This window comes from Columba livia, chromosome 7, assembly GCF_036013475.1.
Source record: "Columba livia isolate bColLiv1 breed racing homer chromosome 7, bColLiv1.pat.W.v2, whole genome shotgun sequence".
NCBI classification, from domain to species: domain Eukaryota; kingdom Metazoa; phylum Chordata; class Aves; order Columbiformes; family Columbidae; genus Columba; species Columba livia.
The window spans coordinates 7,002,424-7,029,703 of record NC_088608.1 but is presented as its reverse complement, the minus strand read 5'-3'; the positions used below and the strand labels follow the sequence as shown (position 1 = coordinate 7,029,703).

Below are 27,280 nucleotides of genomic sequence, written 5' to 3'. Positions count from 1 at the left end.
CAAATAAACCAAAACTGAAGAGCTGAGAACATTTGCTGCCTAAATACCCAACATCTTCAAACCAACTAAATACAAAATTCTATACAGCTATATTGAAAAGTCCCATCTTCCAGTCTATGCCTTTAATAACCAGCTTTTTGTGTAAAGCGCACCTGGAATTATCTGGGCACCTTACTGCTCTGTCAAGCAACATTTAATGTTAAGTTACAGTAGAAAATGTCTCTCAACATTTGCTGTTGCTCACACAGCCCATCTTACAGTGTATACAGGGACTGTCATTTGTGCACTTTGCCCCTGTTTGACTCCCAGGTGGGTATTTTTTTTTGGTTAATCCTTGAAAAGCTTGCTGGAACATTGTGCTTGCTGTTCTGAACAACTAAGTACCCTCTTTTCTTTTTCCTTTTTTTTCTCCGTTCACTTTTCCCTGAACTACCTAACAGGAACTTTACAGCACCACCTGCTGCTTACTTTTCAGTAGAGCAGTGTTATCGCAGAAATACCCCTCCTACCATATGAAGCATTTAGAACTGGGTGAAAGAGCAGCAGAAAAAACTAGAGAGGAGGGCAAGAGAAACACGGAAGGAAGTACAAACACCTTCCTGAGAGTAAATTTTGAAAGTAAATTATGAACAATATAGAATATTATATAGAAATTATGAACAATATAGAATAAAATGAAACTGTTGTTATAGGTAAGTGGCAATTTTTAACTAAATGTAGCATTTGCCAGTTGCAGTTTATGAAAGAAATTAGTGGAGAGAAGTTACTGCAGCTAAAGTTAGTGCCCAGCAACAGGGCAGTATTACAAATGTTTCGTAGGTGCTAGTGTCAGGTTGACAGAACAAATATTCATGTATTTTTAATTCTTCATAGATTATTTAATAATCCCATAGTGTACAGCAAATAGTTGAAAGCAAGAGAAATTTAAGTAACATTTTCTTATAGGAAAAATCTACAAACAAGTTTACAAATATACTCTTAAAAATCCCTCACAAATGACAGCAGTTTTCAATTCACTTACAAGTGGAGACACTCATCAACACGGGGGTTTCTGACCTCCTGACTTAAAGCCTTGATTTGGGTTTGCCTATTTTCAACTTTCTATCTTACATATGCAACAGGAGCATACACATCTTTAGTCCATCTAAAAAGAAAGAGAAGCAATCAGGGTTTTTCATTATTCAGTACTGGAAGTTAAAAAAAAAACCCACTTATTAAAAAACAGCATCTGTCTTCCAGGAAATTTAATCTTTCCTAAGACATTAAGCATTTAGATCACTATTTTTTCAGCCTCAAAGCACAGGCATAGAACATAGCAATCCCACATGTGAGTGACAACAAATCCACCCCCAGACATCTCCAAACAGTTAATAAACTTTTATTTATGTTAATAAGAAAAACAGTAAAAACCTGTAGCATAAAAAGTCTACTGAATATAATAAACCAACGCGGAATTCCTCTCATTTGAAACAGAAGCATCTACGCATCTTGATGCTGAAAAGACCTATTGAGTGACTCTCTGCATCTGGACGATGGCAATGAAACCCAGAATAACAAAACTGATATATAAGCGTGTCATTTCTTTAAAAACTTGCCAGGTATGCTCAGTGTAAACGAGCAATCGTATATTACTAACTGCGCATTGGCACATTCCACAGTAAAGCATTCACATGAATTGAAGATGTTAGCTATACAGCAACCATTGCAACAACGCAGAAAAGAATTTTCCAACATGTAACCAGACAGTTCTACAAGCCAGTTCTCTCTCGGCCCTTAGTCTTCCAGCAGATAGTTTGGGTTGACAACCAGGTATGGATCTTCATCAAAAGTCTCCTCTTCTCTGGATCCTCTCAGTCCTGACTGGGACAGTTCTATCAGGATGTGGTCCTGCAACAGACAAAAATTGCTATTCAAACAAGAATAAGAAAGGTTTGTTTGTACTTTTTGAAAGGCATCTCCTGTTTAAACTGGTAGCACCTCTTACTGATGAATTATTCAACCTCTTTCATTGTGAACTCTAAGAGGTCTCTAATCTTAACAGCTGCATTCAGTGGAAATCTCTTACACAGTGTATGCTTTCAGGGAACACTTCAGTCTAGTGGTTTTGTACCTTTAACAATGAGAAGTTTTTCAAATTTCCGTACTTTTTCCTCCAAAGTGTTCTAGATAGATAGCTTTAAGTCACAGGGGCACTAAGGTGTTGTTTGCATTTCTATATCCTAATATGTAACCTAACACTACAGAACTACGGAAAAATAACACTTACACTTCCATAGGGACATAATATGGCACTTTGAAGTTTTACTTATACACATCTCTGATTTATTTCACTGTTTTCTCTATAATTATTTTTAACAGATATTAAACAGAGAAGGCATTTATACTGCACCAGCCAGTAACATGGAAGCACAAAACACATTTCTCAAATTAGCAGTGCATTCTATTAAAAATGAACCATTGCACTATATAAGTTAAAATACTTTTTCGCTATCCACACGCCTATACATACATAATGTGTAAGTCGGTGAATGACTCTCTCTATGATCTTCTTTTTATTTATTAGTTCTTCTTCAGATTCTATTTCAGATTCAATTTCCTTCAGATACCAATTAATAAGTTCGCTCTTCTTTAATGCTGAATCATCCTCTTCTGCAAAGAAAATTATTTGTATGAACAGCAGCAGTAAGATACCATTCAAACCGTAAGAGAAAGGGATTTACATGTTAACATTTATTATGCTGAAGAGAGAAATGTGCAAGAGCCCATCAGACTTTCTTCCGTTTCTTAAATCAGCATGTTTTCTGCCAACACAACACAGGGTCTCCCATCTTTTTAATAAACAAATTCTCACCTTCTTCTGCTTTCCTGAGGTGCAGCACCAGGAGATTAGAAATCCGTCGGTACTCAGAGAAGCCCAGTCTAAGAGACGCTTTGGGGGCAGCATCCTTGTTCATGTCCTCGGGATGGCCGTTGATCCCATTCACAAGACCATTGACCCCAGCTGGAGCTGCTGCCTCACCTGTTCAGACACACGCCCAGGTTTAAATCTGCAACATCTTTTAACTGTTTCGTACTTCGAGTGACTGAAAAGTTTTGTATTGGCCAACCAGGTGAGTGAACCCACAAGGAAGCTGAAGAAGTAAGAGAGTTAAGAACACGAGTCAAGGCTCCTAGACCTCATTAGATGAGAAATAATGGAGAAACTGAGGAGAAGCATATGCCCCACAAGGTAAGCTCGAAAGGACGGAAGTACTTTCCCATTTGAAAAAATTCTCTACAATTAATTCACCATTGGCTCCATCTTGGTCCTCTTGATCCTCCATTTGCTGTTCATCCTCTTGGTCTAAATTAATGTCGGGAGTCTCGACTCTAATGATAGACTTATTTAAAAGCCTGAAAGCTTCCTTCACATGTTTTGGGTGAACCTGGGGAAGATTTGGGAAATACACGTATTAAATAGGCACGGTGGCTCTTCTAGTGTTTTTTTTCCCTAAAGCTCCAGAAACTCACCCCTGACTCTGGCCAAGGGTCTTTCTACCAATCCCACCTGATTAATCCTAAACAGTAAAGAATCTGCAAATCAAATTATATCCCGCTACAAGTACTTTGACTTCACACCAGGTTACAGAGGGAATTAGCAGCCTGATGAATCTTTCAGGCTTTAGCGATCATGTGGAGTTGATATAATTTCGACTTAAGCCAAGAACATTTTGAAGACAGATCAGTGGAGGAGCAAGAAACATGAAAGAATTGGGTCTGAACAGAAACAATATGAAAAAAACATTAGTTAATGAAGAGTCTCCTCCAGAATTGAAAAGCAAAAACTGGAAAAATCACCTCTAGCTGAGCCATAAGCTAAAAGCTATTTGTTTCTTTACAAGCTGAGTTTAATAAAAAAAACCCCAATGGGTGCCCTTCTTACTCAACCACTGAGCAACTTTCTATCACTGCATGTGTCACATAGTCCCTAGACAACACATCAAGAAGCCTGCTGAGTTTTAAAGCAGGGACTAGACGGCTAATAGTCACACTGCAGTTCATAGTCAATATAGATTTCAACACTGGTTGATGTGAGGAGGAGTTCAGATCGCAAATACAAGTACTGTTAGAGAGGTTCAGATACTTTGATGAACTTTGGCTTTTTAGACTGCAGATGAAGAAAGCTGTGAGAAACTACAAACTACACCAGATGAGGAGAGCAGGCTGATACCAATAGGTGATTGTTCTTCCTGTTTGTCACAATTTAACAGGTAACAAGCTCAGAGTGCTGACGCAATTGTAATGCAAAAACATGCATGTTCTCAGTTTGGACCAGCTGATCTCAGTTTACAAGACATGCCTTAAAACCAGTATTTCTGGCATACAAATTCAAACTGCGTACGACCACATCACAGGTGAAAATGTGATCCACACTCTCCTCCTCACCCCCAGGGTTTAAATATGTACAATACCATAGTCAAATAGCAAAGCCAGAACTCCCACAACATTTATACTAACATTTATACAAACTTTTATCAAAAACCTGATACCTCATCACAGCAGTGCATCCGGGCCATGGCTTCCGACAGCCGGATCATGCTTTCCAACTGTCGCACCGTGATTCTCCAGGACGACTTTGTCACTCCGGAGCCATCACGCTGCCGTAGTCGTTTATACTGCTCCACTATGAAGTCCTCAGACTCTTTAGATATCTTTGTGACACAGACAGTACAACAGTTTGCCATGTTAAAGTATAAAAGTTTACGTTTCTTGCATTAGATTGGCAGTTCCCAGACTCTTCTGCACCGGCTACTGCTTTTGTCTGAAATATTCTATGCTCTAAACATACTACACATCAATACAATGACAATCATTTTATGCTAAAATGATATTGTAATAATGATTACAATAACAATGATATTACAATAAGTACACTGATGCATCTATTACTTTACAGCAGATTTTTGATAATTTCTATTTTTCTGTTCCACTGACTTGCTTCTGGGCATAATTCATGTCTGTCTCTACTAGATCATTGTACGCTTATTTACCTTTCAATCTGCATGCAAACACACACAAGCGTACACTTGACATAGTAACACCAAGTACACCTCTGTGTATGTGCTTTTTAACCTGAGTCTATCTGCACATATACAGATACGACCAGGAAAGCAATCTCCCCACCACATGGAAATGGGAGTTTTCAAAATTTGTAAAGAAGGGTGTCCTCTCCTTCAATTTGAGAAGAACTACGTTAGAAGAACTCAAAAATCTTATACACAGCCCATCCAAGCTGCTGTTTGCATAGACAACAAAAATTTGTACTTAGAGCAGCTTCCCATGTTCCGTATTTTATCACAAAAAAAGCAAGGAAACATTGAGGAACAATACCCTCTTAAAATAGAGACAAACAAACTGACTGAGCAGTAAGTCAATAAAATACAGAAATCTCTGCAGCAGTCCTGCTGGACAACCCATGCCCTTGAGGTATGAGAAAGCTATGAAACGACCCCTCGTTTGCCCTAGACAGAGGTTACGAAGTGTCACCAAAGCAGTTAAGACTATGGATTATAATACAGTCTCAGCTGGGCTGGTTGGGGTTCTGGAGTTCAAAAAAAGAGTACATGGCTCCAAAATATGCTATATTTCTAGATAATAATTGAATTTACAGCTCCTTTCTTGAGACAACACTACATTAAGTGTCTTTGCATTTGCCAGAAAAAACCTCCTCATGCAGAACAACTTGGACAATAAAGTAGAATTACCTTTGGTTTAAACTGTCTTGCAAACAGCAGATACCTTCTGATATCATCTAATGAATAGACACGGTCAACAGATTCTTCTATTCTGGAATGCAGATCCACTATGCGTCTGGCAATGGCGTAATCTGTAACCTGGGATATAATTGCTCTGTCAGACCACTTTCACACCAGCCAAATATTAAAACAACAGCTATATTCTTCCTTCCCATCCCTTTTATTCCTCATGGCAGAAAAAGTCTTTCCAGAAGCCAAACACTCTGCCAGAAGATCCAGGAGAGCGCCCTGGAGGTTTTTAACACAAGGGAACATAGCAGAAAAGGGATAAAAGGCAGTTTTAGGATTTATAACCCCTCGGAACTCTCCGAGGTTACAAGTTAGCAACAGAACAGGCAGAGAACAGCACTTCACAGTGTGGGAACTGCTTTCCTCCTTTTCAGCCTACTCTGTCTCTGTCATCAGTCCCTTCTCAAACAGATAATCACTCTGAGCGGAACAGCGGAGAGAACAGCCCTGAACCAAGATTAATCTCTGTATCTCGTGTGTTCCCAAGGCAAACGGCACACAGACAGGTGGTAGCAGTCTCAGCCTTAGTGACCGGCCATTTATAAAAATGACTAATGGTGTTAAGTCTGCAGGTCAAATCACTACAAGATGAAAAGGTGTCCTTGTATTCAGCAGAGCGCATTCGAATTTGTACTGCCAGCTTTTAACTTCGCAGATAGAGAAGAAAAGCAGAAGCAACACACTCTTATGAGATTAGCTTCACCTAAATTTTCAGAGGGTCACCAAGATGGTTAGAGGGCAAAAGCAGAGAGGCTGAAGGAGCTGGGTCTGTTCAGCACGAAACGAAAGCAACTGCCTCACTGGTGAGTACAGATGTGAAGGAGCCAGATTGTTCTTAGAAGTACAGACTGACAAGAAAAGAGGCAATGTACGCAAACTGAATCATGAGAAATTCTGATTAGATGTGAAAGTTAATATTTTTCTAAACACATAAGAGTTGACAAACATTGCGGTAGCAGCCTAGAGCGGCTGCTGCAGAATCTTCATCCTTGGAAATATTCAAAACTCACCAGGTCAAGGTCTTCACGACCTGTTCTCAATCATCTGCTTTGAGTGAGGTTAGACTAGAGACTTCCAGAAGTCTTTTCTGACATAAATTATTCTATAATTCCTTAAAATTACCTCATTACATTCATCCACAAGGATGAAGAAGAGATCAAAGCGAGACATGATGGGAGCTGACAGGTTTATATTCTGTTTCAGGGACTTGGATCTGTCATAGCGCCCACCAACTGGGTTTGCTGCAGCCAAAATGGAGGTCCTGGCATTCAGAGTAGCCTAAAATCAAAAAAATAAAAGTTATATCAGTGACCACTTGCTAAACCAACTCATGCAATTCAAACGGGTCAGTATAACATCTTTTAGATGGAGTTTCAATTGAGGTATCAAAACAATCACTCCTCAAGAGGGCACAAATGCTTCTAACCAGTCCTTTCTAACCAGGTATCTGTCCCAAAAAACAGTTTGATGAATCAATATTTTAACGTTGCCACACTCTTGCCAACAATTCTGAAACAAGCCCTTGAAACAGCTTTTCACAACACCCTGTTTTTAACAGTGCATATAACACAGTTTACTTCTACAAATACACATAAATCTGTATCCTCTTTTGGGGGTTACTTCAAGGTTAGGATTTTCCCGTTTTCTGTTTCCTACCCACTAGTATGTCTTTTTTCATTTCAGTATAATTTCTAATCCTTTCTGGGTACGTGGCACAAGAACTGTTCTCTCTCCTGCCACAGTGAGGCAGCTGCGGAGCTGACAGGAAAATCCGTCAGCTGATGCTGGGTCAGTACATGTAACAAACAGGTGATGACAGAGACTACAGAGCCAGAGGAACGCGTGAGCTACCTTTACTCCTGCCTTCGTAATGGATATAGTCTGCTGCTCCATCGCTTCATGAATGGCTACTTGATCCCGCATATCCATCTTGTCAAACTCATCAATGCAACAAACCCCCTGCAGCGGAACAATAAAAGATAATAAGTTACCCAAATCTAATCGCTTTTGGAAAAAAAAAGCATCATTAAAGCAATTTGGGGGTCTTGGTCATTAATCAAAATCATTTCGGGGATGCAGGAATCTCTAGTTCCTGGACTCACATTGTCCGCCAGCATCAGTGCTCCAGCTTCAATGACAAATTCATGAGACTCTTCATCCTTTACCACAGCCGCTGTCAGGCCAGCAGCGCTGGAGGCTTTGCCGCTGGTGTACACAGCACGAGGACTGAACTCATCCACGTGCCTACGGAGAGAAATAACCATGAGGAATTGTGTTGCACAAACTTAAAAAGTCAGATTAAAACCTGCAGAAAGCAGGTAACTGTAACGCAGTGCTGCTTTCCGCCTCTCAGGCCAGGAATTGTCCCTTCCTTGAGGAAGTAATTAACATTTAGGCAGGCCCTGCCACCTCTATCGATGTTTGAGCAAGACTTGGAAATGAATCCTTGTCTAACTGCTGTCTGTCACAGGGGTGTTATTCACTTGTGGTTACACCAGCAGAAAAAACAGCCCAGATTTCCTCCCACGAGTTTTCTGCTGACCTGACGAGCTGACACAGCTTCTCGTGGGTCAGGTAAATGTCAGTGCGAGGGAACAAATGGCTTCATAGCAGGGAGCAGCGGGACTGGCGACCAGCAGCCTCAGGCAGCTTTTGGGGTCCCTTTGCATTGCTGAGTTGTGGTGTATGCTGCAAGGACCTCAGCTTCATAATGAACAATGCAGCATAATAAAATAAAACCACATTAAACAGAATTTCAAATAAAAAAGCATTAGGATGTAGCATAAACCATAATTACTTAATAATTATTTTCCAGAGTAAATATTTCTTCAAAATGTTGGGACCTACCAATTCAGACTAAGCTAAAAATAGAAAAAGAAATATTTAATATATCTCTGATTTTTTTAAGATGTGCAGTAACTCTTGTATTTTTAATAATCAATGTCTTTTGAAAATATTTGGAAACCCACACTTTCATAACTACCTAACCAACAAAAAAAGACTTAATTCATTCTTTGTTATAACCACGGGGGCCTGTTGAGTTTACTTCTGCCCTATTCAAATAATTCAACCACATCCAAACAATTCCTGGAAAATGTGCTCAAAAATGTTACTTCCCTCTCCTCTGTTTAATGTAGAAAAGGCAGAGTACACATTTCTAGCTCTAGTCACACTGGACAATATTTAAATATTGAATTTTAAAGAGATGCTTACTTTAGAAATTGACTCTTGGCTGTACTTGGATCACCAACAACACAAACGTTGATGTCCCCACGCAATGAAGTGCCTTCTGAAGTGGTCTTAGGGACTCCTCCAAAAAGCATCAGCAGGACCCCACGTTTCACTTCGTCATTACCTGCCCCAGAAAAGACACTCGACTAAAAATCCAAAGAAAACACCACATTTTTCCTTTTTTAAAAAAAACTTCAGCCCACTAGAGTTTTGGAGCATTTGGGCATGTCCGTTCAGAATTTACCTATTTGCTAAACATCCACTAAAATTGCTTTTATGTGCTCAATACAGTTTCAGGGAACAATGACTCAGAAAGTGGCCAAATTCCTTTATGCTCCCTAGTGGCTCAGAATATGGAGCAAATTCACCTGATAAAACTTTTCAGACATAACCAACATAAGTACTGAAATTACCTCTGAGCCAGAAACAACTGCAACATATAGACACACACATACACAACAGCATACAAATGTTTGGAACCCTTAAATCTTTTAAAGGACACCCATAAAAAATAAAGCTTATATCCAACCATCAAATGTAGGGTTTAGCAAACAAGATAAATCTTCCTTCTCTGAGGCACCAACTGGACTCTTACCATGGATAGTGGGGAAGAGGCTGGTACACAGATTGTGGTAAAGGTTCTTATCTTGGCTCATTTCAAACACCTTTTCCCACTCTTTCACAGACATTTGGTTTTTAATGCTTTCTGCAGTTTGTTCTTCATCTTGGAGCTCTTTTCCACCAAACTACACAAAGGAAATTAAATAAAAGTAAGAATGTGGCCACTAGTGAATGTGAGTACTGCAGACAGGAGGTTGCACAAACTTGCTCTGCAAGCTGAGTGGGAGGAACACATTCAGAAAAGCTGACTGTAGGCTATGGGGGCTCAGCACATTATCCTTTAAAAACCAATAGACAATTTCCTAGAGGGGAAAAATATAAAAACAAATCAATGGAAACTAACTTCACTTAGTGAGAAAAACCCAGGAGAGATGCTTGTCCAGAGATTAAAAAGAGTATGGCTTAATTTGGCTAAAACTTGTAAGAATTCTTCATTAACTGGAATTCACAAGGTCTTTTATTGCTCTGGAATGAGGCAGGAAATTTCTACACACAGAAAATAACAGACACTATTTTTATCCTACGTGACAGTGAAGCTGATAATAGAATTATGGATTAAAATATTGTACTATGCTAAAACCCCACCATATTCAGTATGACTTATTACGTTGTAGTGAAATCCCAAGATGTTATGTGATAAACCAGAGGGAACAAGAAGGATCACTGTTTTCGCCATGACAAAACGAAGCAATAGGATTTCCTGGAGGAAAAAGAAATGCTGGAGAAATAGATGAAAGCTGAATGGAAATAAATGGACCGTTTAGCTCTTTAGAATAAATTTATAACATTGTTAAATAACCACATCTGCGAAAAGTGCTATGAACAATAAAGAGAAGGAAAAAAACTTGCTGTATAAATGCAATCAGAATATACAGTGAGTCAAATGCACAGGGAGGTGGTACATATACAGATTTAAACCTTTACCCGTTCCTGCTCCCTAATTTGAGGTAAAACCACACAGAGCAGAAATCATCAATACCTTTAAATCTACCTTCTCTCCAAACTCACCCGTGGATTTGTTGGTGCGACGTAACACGCTAGAAAGACCAGCTTATACGACAGCTCTCTGACCCCCAGGGCGCGAAGTCCTCGGATGCCTTCGGTTTCATAGCCCTCTGTGCCGCTCACCCGCGAGCCGGTTTCTGCGCGCACCCCTGCCATCAGACCCACAGTCAGAACAGCAGGTCCCGCGGCAAGCAGGAGGGACGCATCGTTTGGGTCACAGCAACAAACCTGGTGTTGAGAGCTGGGACACGTCAGGCACGACAATCAGCGACCCTGTGAAGTCGCATTTGTCGCCTGCCTGAGCTGACTCCACCGCTTCTGCGCGCAAGACGACTTCCACGCTGCGAGGGATGCTGCCGCGCGGCAGCTCGGCCTGCGTCTCCTGAATGCGAACCTGGGGGGAGAGAATGTTTAGCGCTTAGCGGATGTCACCAAATTTGAAATTGCTTCGTAGAATCATAGAACGTCTTCGGTTGGAAGGCACCCACAAGGATCATTGAGTCCACCTCCTGTCCCTGCATGTGACAACCCCGCAGTTCACACTGTGTGTCTGAGGACGTTGTTCAGTCTCTTCATGAACACTGTCAGGTTGGGGTTGTGACACCTCCCTGGGGAGCCTGTTCCAGTGTCCAGCACCATCTGGGTGAAGAACCTTTTCCTCATGTCCAACCTGACCCTCCCCTGGCAGATCTTCCTGACATTCCCTTGAGTTCTGTCACGGGTCACTGAAGAGAAAAATTTGGCACCTTCCCCTCCTCCTCCCCCTGTGAGGAAGCTGTAACCACCATGAGGTCTCCCCTCAGTCTTCTCTTCTCCAGGATGAACAAACCAAGTGACATCAGCCACTCCTCATACGGCTTCCCCTCCAAACCCTTCACCAACCTCACAGCCCTTTTCTGGACACTCTCTAGCAGCTTAGTATCTTTTTTATCCCGTGGCGCCCAGAACTGCACACAGTGCTCCAGGTGAGGCTGCACCAGTGCAGAGCAGAGCTTAAGGTAAGCTCCTAATAAATACAGAAAGTATCATTTGATTGCTGCCATCAGTGTCAGTCATGAAATTCCTCTTACAATAAGGCACATAACCAAAAATCCCTTTACTAATCAGTATCTCAGAGGAGTCTTGGAGAAACTTAAGGGGATTCACAGGGGTCACAATGACAATTCTGAGGGCTAGGAAAAGCAACTTGAAAAGTCCAGTTAATGTGACTGACACAAAATATTATTGTGGGATGTGAAGTGCTGGGGATTTGGCAGAGTAAATCAATCTGGAAGAGCAAAACGCCGTAGATACTAAAGATACCTCTTTTCATACTCATGTAAAACAACTATGCACGATGTACCTGCAACACAAAACTAACAATGACCAAAATATGTGGGTTTTCAGTGGCTTTTTAGACAACAAATCTCATGCAACAAAACTGCTTTGATACTATTCATAATTTTCCATGCTTAAACAAAAGACATCCATTGAAATAAAATATTTGCAGAAATTCCAGCACTTTTTCTTGATGTTGGCAGAACCAAAATTAAGTGTCTTCAACATGTATCGGTACAAACAACACCCTTCAACTACTATAGGACCATCATGGTTTGTCACCATCCCCCAATCTCCCCACTGTACCTTTTGGAAATCAACAAATCTTGATTTGTTTGTGTCCAGCAGGAATCTCCTTCTATTGGCACAGACCGGGTTCCTGCAGATGTTTGGCTGTGTGTATTTAAATTGCTGTTCCACATCTTTAATCACGGTCTGGCAGTCGAGGCACAGGAAGGTTCCACTCACGAGCTCGGGATGGACGGGGTGGGTACGCACCACCTGCCCACTGATACGCATCAATGACCCAATTTTTGCTGATGTCAGCTCTCGAATCCTGTTTAAAACAGAAATTCATATGGATTACATTGTGAAATTGAGTTGACATTTTTAGGCCCCGGGTGCTGCCCAAGTACCAAGATGCAACATAGTTTCATTCAGTCTGCCACTAAAGAACAGCTGTAACAGACAAAGAAACAACGTCACTAGAATATTTTCTCATTTTATGATTTTCCATAAACTTTTTGATTAATATTAAAGGTCAAACCAATGCAAAAGTTACTTCACTGATACTTCAAAAGCTCTCAATATTTTTTTTTAAATTAGAGAAGTTACCTGCATTATATTCCACAGACAAAAGTAAGTATCTGAGCATGATTCACAAACGAAAAACTGTTTCAGAAAACATCCGCACAAGATTGGGCAACTTCTTTACAATTGATAGGTTAAACTGTACATTTCACGCTGTATAACTGAGACATTTTCAGTATACTTTGACACTTTTTTCCAGGAGTAAAAATGCGCAAGTTTCTGGAATTAATAATCATCTTACTTATGTCTGGTAGGCAGATCTTGGAATGCAACATAAAAGTCCTTGTTTGAAGGAATATTTCCATGGTCTCTAGCAAACGTCTTTACTGCCCGGCAGAGGTAAGGGTAAACCCTGAAATACAGAAAACAAGTTCAAATGTTATAAAAGCTATCGAAATGCCTTCTTTGCTTTAGACTACGTCAAAGGCTTGTATCATACATTTCCAGGTTCTGTTTTATACTGGCACATTAGATAAGAACACACAAAACTTAACCTCAATATGAGATTACAGCATAATGCTTTATTGTCTGGACTTTTTCAACATACTTTTTAAAGTCTCATATGACAATTTCATCCTTATATTAAGAAGTGGACACTAAAAATAAGCTACTGGCTCAATAAAATATTTTCAGAGCAAGAAGTTCTAGAGTTTATTCTCTATTACTGTACCAACCATCTCCTTCTTTACTGGAACAAATGCAATTGCTTATTTAACTCATGATTTCCAGAGAGGCAAAACAAGTAATTATGAATAGTTTAGAGAGATATGTTTTGATCTAGGAAAAAAAACAAACAAGCCAAACCAAACCAACTTCTTAAATGTAAGTGGTGTGGGGACACAGAAAGCACATAAACTTCTCTCTGGTCAGACATTGTGGGCCTGAGACTGCAGCGTTGCACAGCTCTCAGGTAATCTCTACGTTTTACCTGTAAAATTCCTCCTGAATAGTGGTGGAGAGCTGCTGATTGAACTGCTCCAAATCCGCAAAGCTGACAATCAACGTGTTCCGCTCCGGCCGAATCAGTTCTTCAGCATCACGCAAATATTTGACCTCCCCGTCGCTGTTCTGGAACCTGAAAGTGATTCAGGGAAACGTTTCACAGTCACCATCCCTGGAGGGGTTTAAAAGGCGTTTAGACGAGGTTCTTAGGGACATGGTTTAGTGCCAGAGTTAGGTTATGGTTGAACTCGATGATCCTGAGGGTCTCTTTCAACTGAAATGATGCTATATCAAGCAGCAACTGAGTAGTTTGGAACTCAGTAGAGGAGAAACAAAGGATGGCACATGTTAAAGAGTGTGCAAGAGAATGACAGTGACCCACCGTCCCTTGCAAACGTCTTTTCCAACAACAGTTCTCCCTCCATCCCCAGCCCAGCACAGGCTCACTAGATCTGCATTTCACACAGGGTTTTACTTATGGTTTAACAATAACTGCACCAGCAAAACGGGTTTTGTTTTGCGCTCCTCAGGGCCACGTTGTTTCCCTCTTGCCACAGAAAGCTCCCTCGGGAGACAAAACGTAGGGAGTCAAAAGCATTAAGGTCTAACAACCAAGGCGCAAAAGGGATTCTTAACGCGGTCGTCACAAAACTTTGTTAAAAGGGACAAAATGCAGCTAAAAAAGTCCCGTCCGAAGCTCTCTGGGGAGGATTTTGCACGGCGCTCCCTCAGGCCAGAGCAGTGCCCCAGCGGCGGGCCCAGACGACGAGAGCTTTCCTGACAGAAACAGGGGAGATCGGAGCGACAGCCCCTGACAGGATCTCGGCCTCGCCAAATGGCGGCCCCTCCGTGAGGCGCCCTCCCGCGGCCCACCGCCTCTGACGGGCCTGCCCGCCCGCCGCCGGGCCCGGCCCCTCTCACTCACTCCTCTAAGAAGTCCTGGAACAACTTCTGGCACTTCTCGGCCACCTCATCTCGGAGCTGCTGGTGCTGCTGCGTGCCCCCCGCGGCCCCCGCCGCCACCGCCAGATCCATCCCGTCCGCCGCTGCTGCTGCTGCTGCTGCTCTCCCGGCCCGGCCCCACGGCGGTTCGCGCCACAGCGTACCCCACGTGCGCCGACGCTCCGCCGCGCCGGCCAATCGGCGGCGGCGGTCCGCAGAGCCCCGCCCCGCCGCCGCTCCTCCGCCTTCCCGCACCGACATTTTCGCGCCAAACGTGAGGGAGGTGGAGGAGGCGGGTTCCTGCTCCGGGGAGGGGAAAGTGTAGAGTGGCACTTCCCGGCGCGGCGGGACTCCGAGCGGAGCGGGTGTGAGGGGGGCAGGGTGACCTCATTAATGTTTATGAATATGTAAAGAGTGTCAGGAGGATAGAGCCAGGCTCTTCTCGGTGACAACCAATGGTAGGACAAGGGTAAAAACTGGAAAACAGGAGGTTCCACTTAAATATGAGAAGAAACTTCTTCAGAGTGAGGGTGGCAAAGCCTGGCCCAGGCTGCCCAGGAGGGTTGTGGAGTCTCCTTCTCTGCAGACATTCCAACCCACCTGGACAGCTTCCTGTGTAACCTCATCTGGGCGTTCCTGCTCCATGGGGGGATTGCACTGGATGAGCTTTCGAGGTCCCTTCCAGTTCCTGACATTCTGGGATTCTGTGACCAACCCTCATTGTGGTTACAGCTTCCTCACAAGGGGAGGAGGACGGGTTGGCACTTCTCTTCAATGACCAATGACAGAACCTGAGGGAATGTCAGGAAGATCTGCCAGGGGAGGTTCAGGTTGGACATGAGGAAAAGGTTCTTCACCCAGAGGGTGCTGGACACTGGAACAGGCTCCCCAGGGAGGTGTCACAATCCCAAGCGTGACAGTGGTCAAGAAGAGACTGGACAATGTCCTCAGACACACGGTGCGAGCTGTGGGGTTGTCACATGCAGGGACAGGAGTTGGACTCAATGATCCCTGTGGGTTCCTTCCAACTCAGGACGTTCTATGACCAACTATGTAGGCTGCATCTCCTGCTTCTGAAGGACTGGCCTTGGGTGAAAAGGGTGCATATTAAATCAGGGGAGAGTTAGGCCTCAGCTTGGACACTTGGCTCCATGTTTGTGACATTGCACTTACTGTAGGATGGTACAAGGTAAGGTTTGCCAAGTGCCCCAGCTGACAGGCAGTACTGGATGGCAGCTGGTGGCACATGACACCTGCCAGCAGGAACCATTTCAACACCTATGAAAAATTGCTTAGAGTCAGCCTGCCACCTGCAAAGTCATTAATCTCTGTCTAAACTGGGGATTTGTTGTAATTAAGGCAACTAAGGGCTTACTTTTTTCAGTTCTGAAGCCCTTTAGAAAGCACTAGCAGCACAAGCTTCCCACACCACTGCTATTGCATGTTATGGTGCACCTGCCATATCATGAACAGACCTGGATTAATTGCAAAATAGTTGTCTTTTTTTTTTTCAGATGTAATAATATTCAACTTTGCACGGTTCACTCGCTTTTCACTGCAGAGGTCAGAGCAGAGGTTCTAGATGGGTTAAGTCTTTTTTGAAAGTTGCTATTATTTTAATGCAGATTGTTGTGCTTTGGTACATAATTATAGCCTTGTGAAGGTTTGTTGTTGTTTTTCTCTTTGAATATGGCTAAGGGTTAAAGAGGTTGCTAACTAGAAGAAAACCTGTCCAACTGCTTACAGTTATCATATACTTACATGTTGTTCTAAATACAAAGAAAAGAAGAAAATGGAGAATTAACTTGATAGCTTTTTAAAACCTTGCAGTGAATAAATTCCATATTTTGTGAGAATCTACAAGCAAAAACATGCAAAAGCACCAGTTGAGAGTGAGGCAAACAGAAAAAAAAACCAAAACCAACCCACATTTTAACTGGTGGAAAAGCAGCAGCAATGTGAACTCCATGTAAAACCCTAAACTTCTGCAAGTTACTGGAAGTAAAGGACTGTGCAGGTTTTAGTTTTCCAGAACTATCAAACCAGAGTCGCTACCTATCAAAACAACATAAAGTTCTGAAATTACTGTTTCCAGGGTTTCAAGCTAAGTTCTAACAATGTGCAGCTCCTGCTAAAGTATCCTATTAAGATGACATTCAGGACAAATGCATTTTGCATTTTGATTTATGATCATAATTATTTTCAGTTAGCTAAGAAAAACTGCATGAAAGGATTCTGCACACAAAGGAATCGGCGTCTCCATCCAAATTCTCCTCCTTGTGCAGCTACTGTGAATAAATCAAACTCCAACATGAGCTCAAATGACTCTTAACACAATTGGGATAAGCACGGTTTAACAGGACTTGCTGCCAGATCTAGAGCAAGAAGCTTAGTTCTCAGAATATGTTTTGTTGGCATGAAATATAAGTCAGTCTTATTAGAAGGAAGCACTTCCAATGTGGAATATATTACTGGCTCCATATGAACAAAAAGAATTAAATTAAATTCATTCCAGTTGGCTCAGCTGAATAAACTGTTTTGAAACTTGGATTCATCAGTAACAAGTCTGTGACCATAAGCTGTGTTTCTAATCCACTTCACCTTGTACAGTAGAACTGGGTACACTGAGAGATTTTAATGTTAATACTTTGGGGAAGATTGCATGGTAAATTTATTATGACAGACTCATAAGCAAAGCTGCAAAGTTATGTTACTCCTTGAATTGTGTGACTTCTAAACAAACTTCCATTTTTACATTTCCAGTACTTTGCCTAACTGACCTTTAGCATGATTGTTTTCTAATGGAGAGCTCTCGTCACAAAACATTAAGTCTTGTTCAACGGCAGCTGCAGAAGATGATATGCCCTTTTGTGAGATTCTACACAATTTATACACAGCCTCACTGACCTTTCTGTAGCGTAAGCAATATGTGATTTCTCTGACATTTAAAAATCAAGGTAGCAACAATAGCACAGAATGTCTAAACCGTACATCCTACTGAAAGCTCTTTATCAAGTAAAATGTTAAGCAAAAATTAAGTCAGGAATTACAAATTCGTATGAATATTAGAGTAACTCTATTACAGTGCCCAAGTAAGGAATTTAAACCTTTGCTCTTTGGCATCCACGCTTAAAAAAAAAAGAAACTAAATTTGAAAAACACTTATCAGATGCAGCCCACAAAAGGAAGTTTCAAATATATCGGCTCCTGTCCAAACGCAGGGGACATACCTTGGGCTGGGCGGAGGAGGAAGAGAAGTATCTTTGCTCATCACTGCAAATTGAGGAGGTTCAAGTAGGTGACTCATTTGAGAAAAGGGATGTCTAGAAAGAATTTGATAAGTACTCTGACTTAGAGAAACACCTTGTTCCTCTAAATGTCCAACAGTTGGGCTGCTCACAGCATTTATAAATGAAAATAAACCCTGAAATAGGTTGGCATACAGATAAATGAAATCCTTGGTCATTTGTTTTGTTTGTTATCCTAGAGGCTGGCTTAGGCAGGAAACCACATCACCTGCTATCAAACTCACTGTCCATTTATTTTCTGAGAATATTATATATCCCTTGTGTATTCCATGAGTATGTATGTAACCCTCTATTCATTCTCAAATAGTAACAAATAGAGAATGGGCAACTTCCCCAAAAAACCAAAAAAGAACCCAATTCTTATTGAGTCAAGATTATCTTGTGAAGACATAAAGCAAAAACCAGAACTACAGATATTGTATCTAATTTACTTTGAGACATTTATTGCAATCTACTTCCACAATTTTGTATGAAGACGTTTTGTTAAGAATGTTGTTCTTCTCACCTGCTTCTCTACCTGACACTCATGTTAATTAACAACTGGCTGGTTTCCTCCTAATTTTTAAATAGCAAGCATCCAGTTACTTTAGCTTTTAGCCAATTCTGTACTTCAGAATATTCAATCTTTCTGACATAAGTTAAAAATCCAGATTTTTTTATTGCATAATTTATTAAAATGTTTAGAAAGATGGTACATTTTAATGTGGCACTAGAACACTAACGTCAAGTACCATATTTTCATTTAAAATGTGCACAGTTGCCAATACAAAGAGTCTTGATCTGTCAAAATATTTTCTTTTAAATAAACAACTAAGGATAAAAAAAAAAAATATTATGGCACTTCAGTAAACAAGATGGTTTGTTTGTTTTTTTGCGTATTATAATGCTCAAATTAACGCAGGTTCATCAGTAGCAGGGGATGTACTTGCAATCATATCTCATTTGCCAGGCAAATCATCTCAAACTTTGCAGAGCTGCTCATGTCAAGGTGTCAGTCGTTTGGGGTCCCGCGGGAACATGGAGGTCTGACGAACGTTGTGCAGCCCTAGGTACAGCATGGTTACCCTTTCCAGCCCTATAACAGATGAAAAATCAAACAGCAGGATAGTCAGTCTTTTGTTTGAAAACTCTTAATAACCTATAGGTCACACAGCAGTGTAACCAAAGACTGAAATGTTTGCATCAGCACGTCTCACTACAGAAAGGAGCTAGAACCAAAAATTCCAAAACCTATGGATTTTACGCACAGTGCCTTCTGCCACCATACAGGCTTCATTTGAAACAGGTATCAATATGCAGTGGTACTAGAGACTCAATCCTCCTCTGAATCACTTTGGACTTCCAAGAAAGATGGTGTAGAAAACTGAAATGGGTAAATGGGAAAGCTGTATCTTGAACACACAAAGTACAGTCCAACCAGTCTTAACAGCTTCAGAGCAAGAGACATTAAAGGCCACTGGCAACTACAGTAAAAACCTATAGCTGGGGAAGTTTATCCCAAACCCTCTGCAGTACAAAAATGTAGATTCATCAATATGTACCCATGTAACTATTTGCTGATGTCTTTATGATAATAAATATTTCACTGGTCATTGTGTTCTTTCTTCCTGAAATATTAGAGGTTATGTGTGTACTGTGGAACATGGAAAGACTTCCTAATTCATGGGGCTACACGTGCACCCCCACAATACCAAGATGAAACACTGATGCCTCCTAGTTTTCCCCACTGCTCTCCTGTGCTAAGGTTTCCATCTGAAACAGCCAGAAAACAGTATTCACCCTCACAGAATCTCCTGTTTGCCAGATATATGGCCTGACCTCTGGGGTGTGCCATGAGGAGCATTTACTGATGTAGTTTCAGCATCCTTGATGTCAGTTCTGACTGGCCTAAGTGGATCATCTGCAAATGTGGCATCTCCTCTGCTCACAAGTACTGCATGATCATCGATGCTTACACCTCACAGGTATTTCTAAACAGTTGTCTCAATAGCTTATCGCAGATCTAATGCAGTTTCTGAAGGCATATTTAGAAAGCTATTCTGAGAACATGCCAAAAATGTACTAAATATACTTTACAAAAGTAAGGCAAACGCAGACAGACTGAACCAAAGAAATCATTGTGTTTATTGATCGGGAACTACAGCATGTCCTATTTCCATATGCATGGACAGATTTCATCCTGCTAATGAAATTAATGTACTTAACTATAAATTGTTATCATTAAGATCACTATAACCTACCTGTTTTCATTTTAATATGTAAATACTCACACCCAAGACAGGAAGGCTCAGTACATTTGCTGAAACAATTAGCAAGAGCCAAAATGATCAGTGAAAATCAAGTCACTGAATAAGACAGAAGCAATCCTGCACTTCTCCTCACTGCAACACAGCTTCATCAAATGCACCAAGAGACTGGTGGCTTCTGGTATCAGTAGGCTATGATAAATCCATACCTAATACAGTATTTTCTTGTTTCCTTACATTTTCTTCACTGGTCAAGTTTGAAAGTGATGTACCTGGCTAATAAATTGGCATTTTTTCTTGTGATCACCTACTTTTTAAACTTGCCAGACCGTGCTGTTAATATTTTACCTATTTATTTTATTATGATACTTACATTTTAGCTTCTGTCCTTAAATTCTCCAGGATAAACAGTGTCATAGATTTACCTAAGAAGGCTACTATTCTGAATTTTATATTAAACCCTGGTTGAGACTGAGCAGTTTAAATTAAGCTCAGGCTAAGACAGAACAAAATAAAATACAGATACTCACCTATTCCACCACCTGCGTGTGGAGGTGCACCAAAACGAAAGGAATCAATATAAGCCTTTATTTTCTCCAGATCTAGAAAGGAAAAAGATATGTTTCATACATGGTTAATGATCCCCAAGTCAAACATTCAAGTGACTACATGACTGCAAGCACAACAAAAAGATGACCAATTTAACTCACAAACAGCGGCGTTTTACTCATTAAACACCAATTATCCAGAACTATCTAGAAATTATGACTATAACAGTTTTGTTGTATAATTTTGTTAAAACCTTAATCAGGGGCGGAATTCTAGAACTCGGTAAAAGCTAGGCCCAACCATTCATTGCAACTTATGGAAAATGGCAACTTGAATAAACCGCAGTGACAAAGTAGAGATGTAGCAACTACTTTTCCATCTTGCTACAGCAGGAGCTACACTTTTTTTTGCCACTGCCTACCTGCCACTTCGCTTTGCCATTCAATGAAAGTATAACATTAATAACTCTCCTCATCCCCACCTAATGTACTCTTTTACCCTTTTATTAGCCAGCCTTGCCCCTGTTGAGTCCTTTTTTAAAAAAAAAAACAAACAATGGACACTTCTTACTTATTTGCTCTCAGTTCGAGATTTAAAAGGGCAGCGAAGCCCACAAGACTCTGCTGGAGTACTCGATAAGAAGTTTGTGAGAGTACAGAGAGGCAGGACTGAAGGAGACTTGTTTGCCCACCCTCCTTCTGTCAAAGGTATTTCCTGCATTACATTCTCTCTAAAATGCTTGGAAACAATTCCTTTTCATCAAGATGTTGCTGGGAAACTAACTGGTTTCTTAATACCACCATTCTAGATTAAAATGGTTAAACAGAATTAGATGGATTAACACTAAGCATGAAAAAGTACTGTGACTTTAGCACTACTGCCATATAACGAATTCTGCCCCAAATTCTTCCTCTAAAGGAAACAAACCCAGTCATGATTTATATTATTTTAAATTCAGCTTCATGTTATTTGACTTGTTACCGATGCCGTGATGCTGGGCTCTCTCTGTCAGCAGCTGAGGATCGTGAATTCTCTGAGCTCCAGACAAAATCTCTTCCCCCCTCATGAACATATCATAAGAGTTAGAGTTTTTCTGGAAAGACAAAGATGAATTTATTTATCCTTAGGTGGCAAACATGCGCCTCTCAATAACTTCACTTACAATATCCAAAGCTGTACAGCAAGCGCAATGTATTTGGAGTCTTCCTGGGATTTACAGCCCGTTGGCTCCTCTTTACACTGGAGTTGGTTTAAAAAACTGAAGTTCATCCACACACCCTTTGAAAAACTATTATTATACTTGACTGTAGTTGTCCCAGCAAAGGAAGCTCTAAAGACATTTACCCTGGATTTAGAAATAAACCAGGGAATTTCTAACAATGTAAAAAAGCATTAAAGGGTCTGTTGCCTTGGAAGAACGTTTTTGCCTCTTTCCAGGGATGGCAGCAGTGCTGACCATGGAGATCTCTGTACAAAGCTCTCCCAGTTTTAGCTAGATTGTTTCTTTCTGGTGTGTTTTCAACAGTGAAGACTAAATGTAAACATTTTACAAGTCATGTAACATTGACCTACTCCTGTTATCAGAATTTTAATTATAATAGCTATTATACACATTTTTATCTATTTCGTCAAGTTATCCCTACATAGATTAACTTCAAAAAACCCCCACATTGACAACAAGAATTTTACTTACAGGGTTTACTGGGTCTGGCATTGTATAAAAAGGCCTCACAGCAAGGGGATATTTGTCAAGAATATAGAAGTCTGTGTCATACTGAAAGAAGATAATTTAATAGTTAGTACAAGAGAAAACGATGTAAAGAACAAAATACAAGAGGAAGACACAACCAATGAATCTTTGAAATAAAATAAAAAACGATCTCCCAACCACCTTCCACAAATGTGATGGTATTATCTTAGAAAAAAAGAGTTTTATTCAATAAAAGTCATGTATTATCTTTCACTTTTCCAATACCACTTCTACTGTAAACTTAAGTATGTTTAGCTTTAGTTAGAATCGTGGTGGTTTTGTTTTGGAACATACCACCCTGTTTGGTGTACTCAATAGAACAGGTGGTAGAAATAAATGTAAAAGATTAAAAATAGTATGACACAGCTTAATAATGATAAAGACAAATAAGATCAAAGAAGCAGCAGTAAAATGGGAATGCAATGAGAATTAAAAATGCTTATGCTAATCACAAATTCCTCAGAACTTCTGCATGTTCTAAGACACTGGAATCCCAATCAGAGTGTAAAAAGTTGTTTTACATGAAGTAGGCATTTATACCAGCCCAACTACTCCATGACATCACATTTCAGATTCAATGACAAACTTATTTACTCTAAAATAATTGTTACCTTTTCCTTTACCAGGCGTCCCAGGAGCTTTTCATTAGGTGTGCTGAAAAATATGATCACTATTAAAATTAAAAGATTTAAACCTGTACTGATTATATACTTCATAAAGCTAAAACGATTACAAGGTACAGATCTGTCGCACCACACCCTTCAGAAAATCTGCTACTTGTTTCTGGATGTTTTAGATTGTGCAGACAGAAATTTCAAAAATAAAGTACACTTATTCCTGTTCCTTAAGATTTTGTATTGCTCCTAGCAATCCCTTAAATTAACTGATACCTAAAGATATTCTTGCTCTTGATATAACTACTTCCTAGTCACCATATTCTGATTACTGAAGAATTGTGTGTCTCCTATTGTCATATACCTTGTGCAGCCATTTCTTCTTCAGCACCATAACTGAGAAACACCATAAGCAGTTGCTGAGGAAACTACTTTGCTCTTTCAAACTCTTACAATTGAAACTTCTTTGACGCACAGATCATTTAACTGTAAAATCACACATTATCCAAATGGTACTGGATATATTATGGGAAAAACCAGAAATGTTTTTATTTACTGTCTTTAGAAAAGTTTACATATAATCAGTTAATTAAACCCTTCTTTTAGTAAATCAATGGGAATGCAATCAAGATTGCTTAATCATTTTCCTGAGAAGCATAAAGAAGAAATGGGAAGGTGTTAATGAAAAGAAAGACCTTAAGACTAAAGAATCTTTTTAAAAAATCCTATTCTAAGATGTGACAATTCACAGGAAGAACTGCAATTGTTAGTAAAAACAAATGCTTATCCTTAGAAGGTTCAAGTTATTAGAAGGGGGGTGGTTAGTAGGTCAGAGAGGTTCTCCTGCCCCTCTACTCTGCCCTGGTGAGACCACACCTGGAATATTGTGTCCAGTTCTGGCCCCTCAGTTCCAGCAGGACAGGGAACTGCTGGAGAGAGTCCAGCGCAGGGCAACAAAGATGCTGAAGGGAGTGGAGCATCTCCCGTGTGAGGAAAGGCTGAGGGAGCTGGGGTTCTGGAGCTGGACAAGAGGACACTGAGGGGTGACCTCATTCATGTCTACAGATATATAAAGGGTGAGTGTCAGGAGGATGGAGCCAGGCTCTTCTCGGTGACAACCAATGGTAGGACAAGGGGTAATGGGTTCAAACTGGAACACAAAAGGTTCCACTCAAATTTGAGAAGAAACTTCTTCTCAGTGAGGGTGGCAGAGCCTGGAACAGGCTGCCCAGGGGGTTGTGGAGTCTCCTTCTCTGCAGACATTCAAACCCGCCTGGACACCTTCCTGTGTAACCTCATCTGGGTGTTCCTGCTCCAACAGGGGGATTGGACTGGATGAGCTTTTGAGGTCCCTTCCAATACCTGACATTCTGTGATTCTGTGATACTCCCACTTTATGTTCTTTGGATTTCAGTTTGTACATACAGTCTATGGTAAAAGAAAGGACTATTTTCATATTCAGTTATTGGTCAAGAGATGTGGACACGAGTACTGTTTATTCCTCTAAAGGCTTGTGGTTCCTTCCTGAGAACTGTCAGTTGCACAGTATAAAACTGACACTCCACTGTCCCTTTCACAGGACTCCGACACATTTGTGTGCTGCCAAAGTACCTCAGATCTTCTTCATCGCCCATCTCAACACCAGCCTCTCTGAGCATGGCCACAGCTTCACGGTATTCCAGCCTCAGAGTTGGCTCCAAAAACTTAAACGGCTCACAAGGGAACTGTTTGCTCACTGTCTGAATTTCAGTTTGGAATCTATGGAGGAGAAAACAAGAACAGAAGCGAAATACAAAACAATCAAGAAACATCCTCTTATTGTACCTAACAGTGATTTTGCAACAGCAATACAATTTTGCCACAAGAGGTCCCTATTGTAACATCAAAAGACTGTTTTGAAGTCACTTCTGGAGAAATTCTATATAATCCTAATGAAATATTTCATGTAAGTTAATGCATCTGCTTCAATGATACACTTGTTAATATTTTACTATTACTTCTGTTTTATTCCTTTTGTAAGAAATAATTGACTAGGTCAAATTTTTGCAGTAAAAACATCGAGAAATCATCCCTTTGATTTGTACTATTTACTTTGATTTGAGTAATATCCTATTTCAAATACAAAAGAGAAATTTCCTTCTAGACAGATGAAGAGACTTGCATTTCTACTGGCAAGATAGTCTAATCTGAAAGCAAATGAAAACCACTTCCTAAACGTCTGGCCTGGCTTTTTAATGAGTTAGACTGCGAACAATGGAAAATAATCTTTGCTGCTTTCATGGCAGAGATGCAGGCTGTTACTTCAAAACTAAATATTAAGATTAATTTCAAAATAGGACAACCATTCTACCTGTAAGGGGGCACAAAGAGAAGGATGTTTTAAACTAATGATGGGTCACTTCTGTTAGGAAGTCAATTCAACAATAATCAAGTTTCCTTAATGCAAGCTAGTGTACTCCAGGAGATGCAACTCAGGCTAAAAATAGACAGTTTAATGGCCTATGGCTTGAGTGAACTTAAAAGTCAGGCACAAAGAAATAGTTAAGAGCAAAGCAAACCTGTTTGTTTTGAAGTTTCGTTGTAAATCAGATTACTAATGATTATTGGACAAGCTGAGGATAAAACACCCATTTCGTATAAGAGATGCAAGTGATCTCAAACAAACGAAGTTGCTCATGAAATGGAAAATGCTTTCATTACCTTTCCTGAAGTCCCTTGAATATCTGCACCAAGGTATCTGCAATCTCATCTACCACTTCATGATAGTGATAGTTAAAAGCCATTTCAATATCCAGACCAACAAACTCAGTCAGGTGTCTGTGTGTATTGGAGTCCTCAGCTCTAAATACTGTAAAATTAAACAACAGAAACTCTAACTGACCTGAGATTATCATTCCATTTTGAAAAATAACACTGACAATCAATCACATCAGCAGTTGGATCAGGCACATATGACAATTCTCACCGAAAAACAGAACGAGAACTGCTGCCTCAGAGCATCATTTATACCACCAGTGACAGCGTTATTGTAGCTGTGGTGCTCAAAGGACACAAAGCAGACAGGATTCGTACTTGTTAGACCAACAGACAGAAGTGGAAAAAACAGACAAGCTTTCAGGCACATGCAGCTTTCAGGTTTGTAAAGTGTCTTTTCAGAGGAAATAGATGTGTGCACGTGTGTGTGTTCTGTGGGTTTTTTTCAGATATACGAATCTAATATAAACACAACTTCCTATAAGCCATGACTCACTTGTTAATAATTAACAAGAAATTGAAGATCTTTTAAATTATTTCCCCTTCCTTTTTTTTTTAATTTTATAAGCTGCTATTGATTAGCTTTCCAGCATTTCCATCTTATGTATCATTATACCTGTCTTTGAGGTCTTAGAAAAAGGTGCTGTATTATCACCTAAAGAGACCAGGTCCTACCAGCTTTTGAGAAGGAGAGTGCATGAGACTGGAAATTATATTTTATTATTTAGTGACAGTCCAGTTAAAAGTATGAGTTTTCTAATGGAAGTTGTTTGGTACACAAACAAAAGCAAGTGATAAGTACATGTTAATGTGCAATCTGAAGTACATAAAACCCAGCTTGCCTATTTTAACTGCTTACTACTGGGCAACTAAAGGCAATTAGGTACCTACTGGGCATGGTTAAGAGGAAACTATGGCTTCAGTAACCACAGTGTCGTTCCATGTTTTACTAACTTTATCATATTATCAATTTCCAAGGCAACCTTTCCTCCTCACAGAGCTGCAGGCCCTGGGGAAGAGGACTCCACCCTGATTTCAGCATTTTAGTTTTGTTCCAGCAACTTCTCTGTCAACTTAACTCTCATCAGTTGCCCCAACTGAAATTTGTATTAATATTTGCTAAGTGAAACTATACTAAGTGAAACCACTCAAAGCTTTCAGTGTGCGTATTATCTGATTTATACCACAGCTGCTAAAAGCCATCACTGCACACTTCACACTGTGGAAAACAAAACTTTCCTTACCTGGCCCAACGCAAAAAACCTTTTCAAAGTCAGCACATATACACATCTGCTTGTACAGCTGTGGGGACTGAGCCAGGTAGGCACTGCTTTTGAAGTATGATACAGTAAACACATTGGCTCCTCCTTCACTGGCAGCTGAAAAG

The 27,280-nt window shown here is 40.4% G+C and overlaps 2 protein-coding genes across 2 annotated transcripts in view; both read right to left on the bottom strand.

Moving 5' to 3' along the window:
- Positions 1 to 856: 856 nt before the first annotated feature.
- MCM6 (minichromosome maintenance complex component 6) lies at positions 857 to 14,846 on the bottom strand. Its single transcript, XM_021296557.2, has 17 exons — positions 14,656 to 14,846; positions 13,717 to 13,863; positions 13,030 to 13,140; positions 12,285 to 12,534; positions 10,890 to 11,055; positions 10,665 to 10,810; positions 9,631 to 9,781; positions 9,018 to 9,159; positions 7,907 to 8,048; positions 7,656 to 7,763; positions 6,927 to 7,082; positions 5,745 to 5,873; positions 4,530 to 4,691; positions 3,290 to 3,425; positions 2,852 to 3,019; positions 2,510 to 2,649; positions 857 to 1,887 (listed from the first exon to the last, which is right to left on the bottom strand). The coding sequence occupies exons 1-17, from the start codon at positions 14,763 to 14,765 to the stop codon at positions 1,774 to 1,776; spliced, it is 2,478 nt and encodes an 825-aa protein (XP_021152232.2). The 5' UTR covers positions 14,766 to 14,846; the 3' UTR covers positions 857 to 1,773.
- Positions 14,847 to 18,396: 3,550 nt separating this feature from the next.
- The window catches only part of DARS1 (aspartyl-tRNA synthetase 1), a 41,079-nt gene continuing 32,195 nt past the window's right edge, over positions 18,397 to 27,280 (bottom strand). The window contains exons 9-16 of the mRNA XM_065070335.1: positions 27,138 to 27,272; positions 25,840 to 25,987; positions 24,751 to 24,897; positions 23,137 to 23,179; positions 22,469 to 22,549; positions 21,757 to 21,868; positions 20,757 to 20,828; positions 18,397 to 19,055 (exon numbers count right to left, since the gene is read on the bottom strand). Coding sequence (XP_064926407.1) covers positions 18,964 to 19,055; positions 20,757 to 20,828; positions 21,757 to 21,868; positions 22,469 to 22,549; positions 23,137 to 23,179; positions 24,751 to 24,897; positions 25,840 to 25,987; positions 27,138 to 27,272 — 830 coding nt within the window. The 3' untranslated portion in view covers positions 18,397 to 18,963. The remainder of the gene's footprint in view (positions 19,056 to 20,756; positions 20,829 to 21,756; positions 21,869 to 22,468; positions 22,550 to 23,136; positions 23,180 to 24,750; positions 24,898 to 25,839; positions 25,988 to 27,137; positions 27,273 to 27,280) is intronic.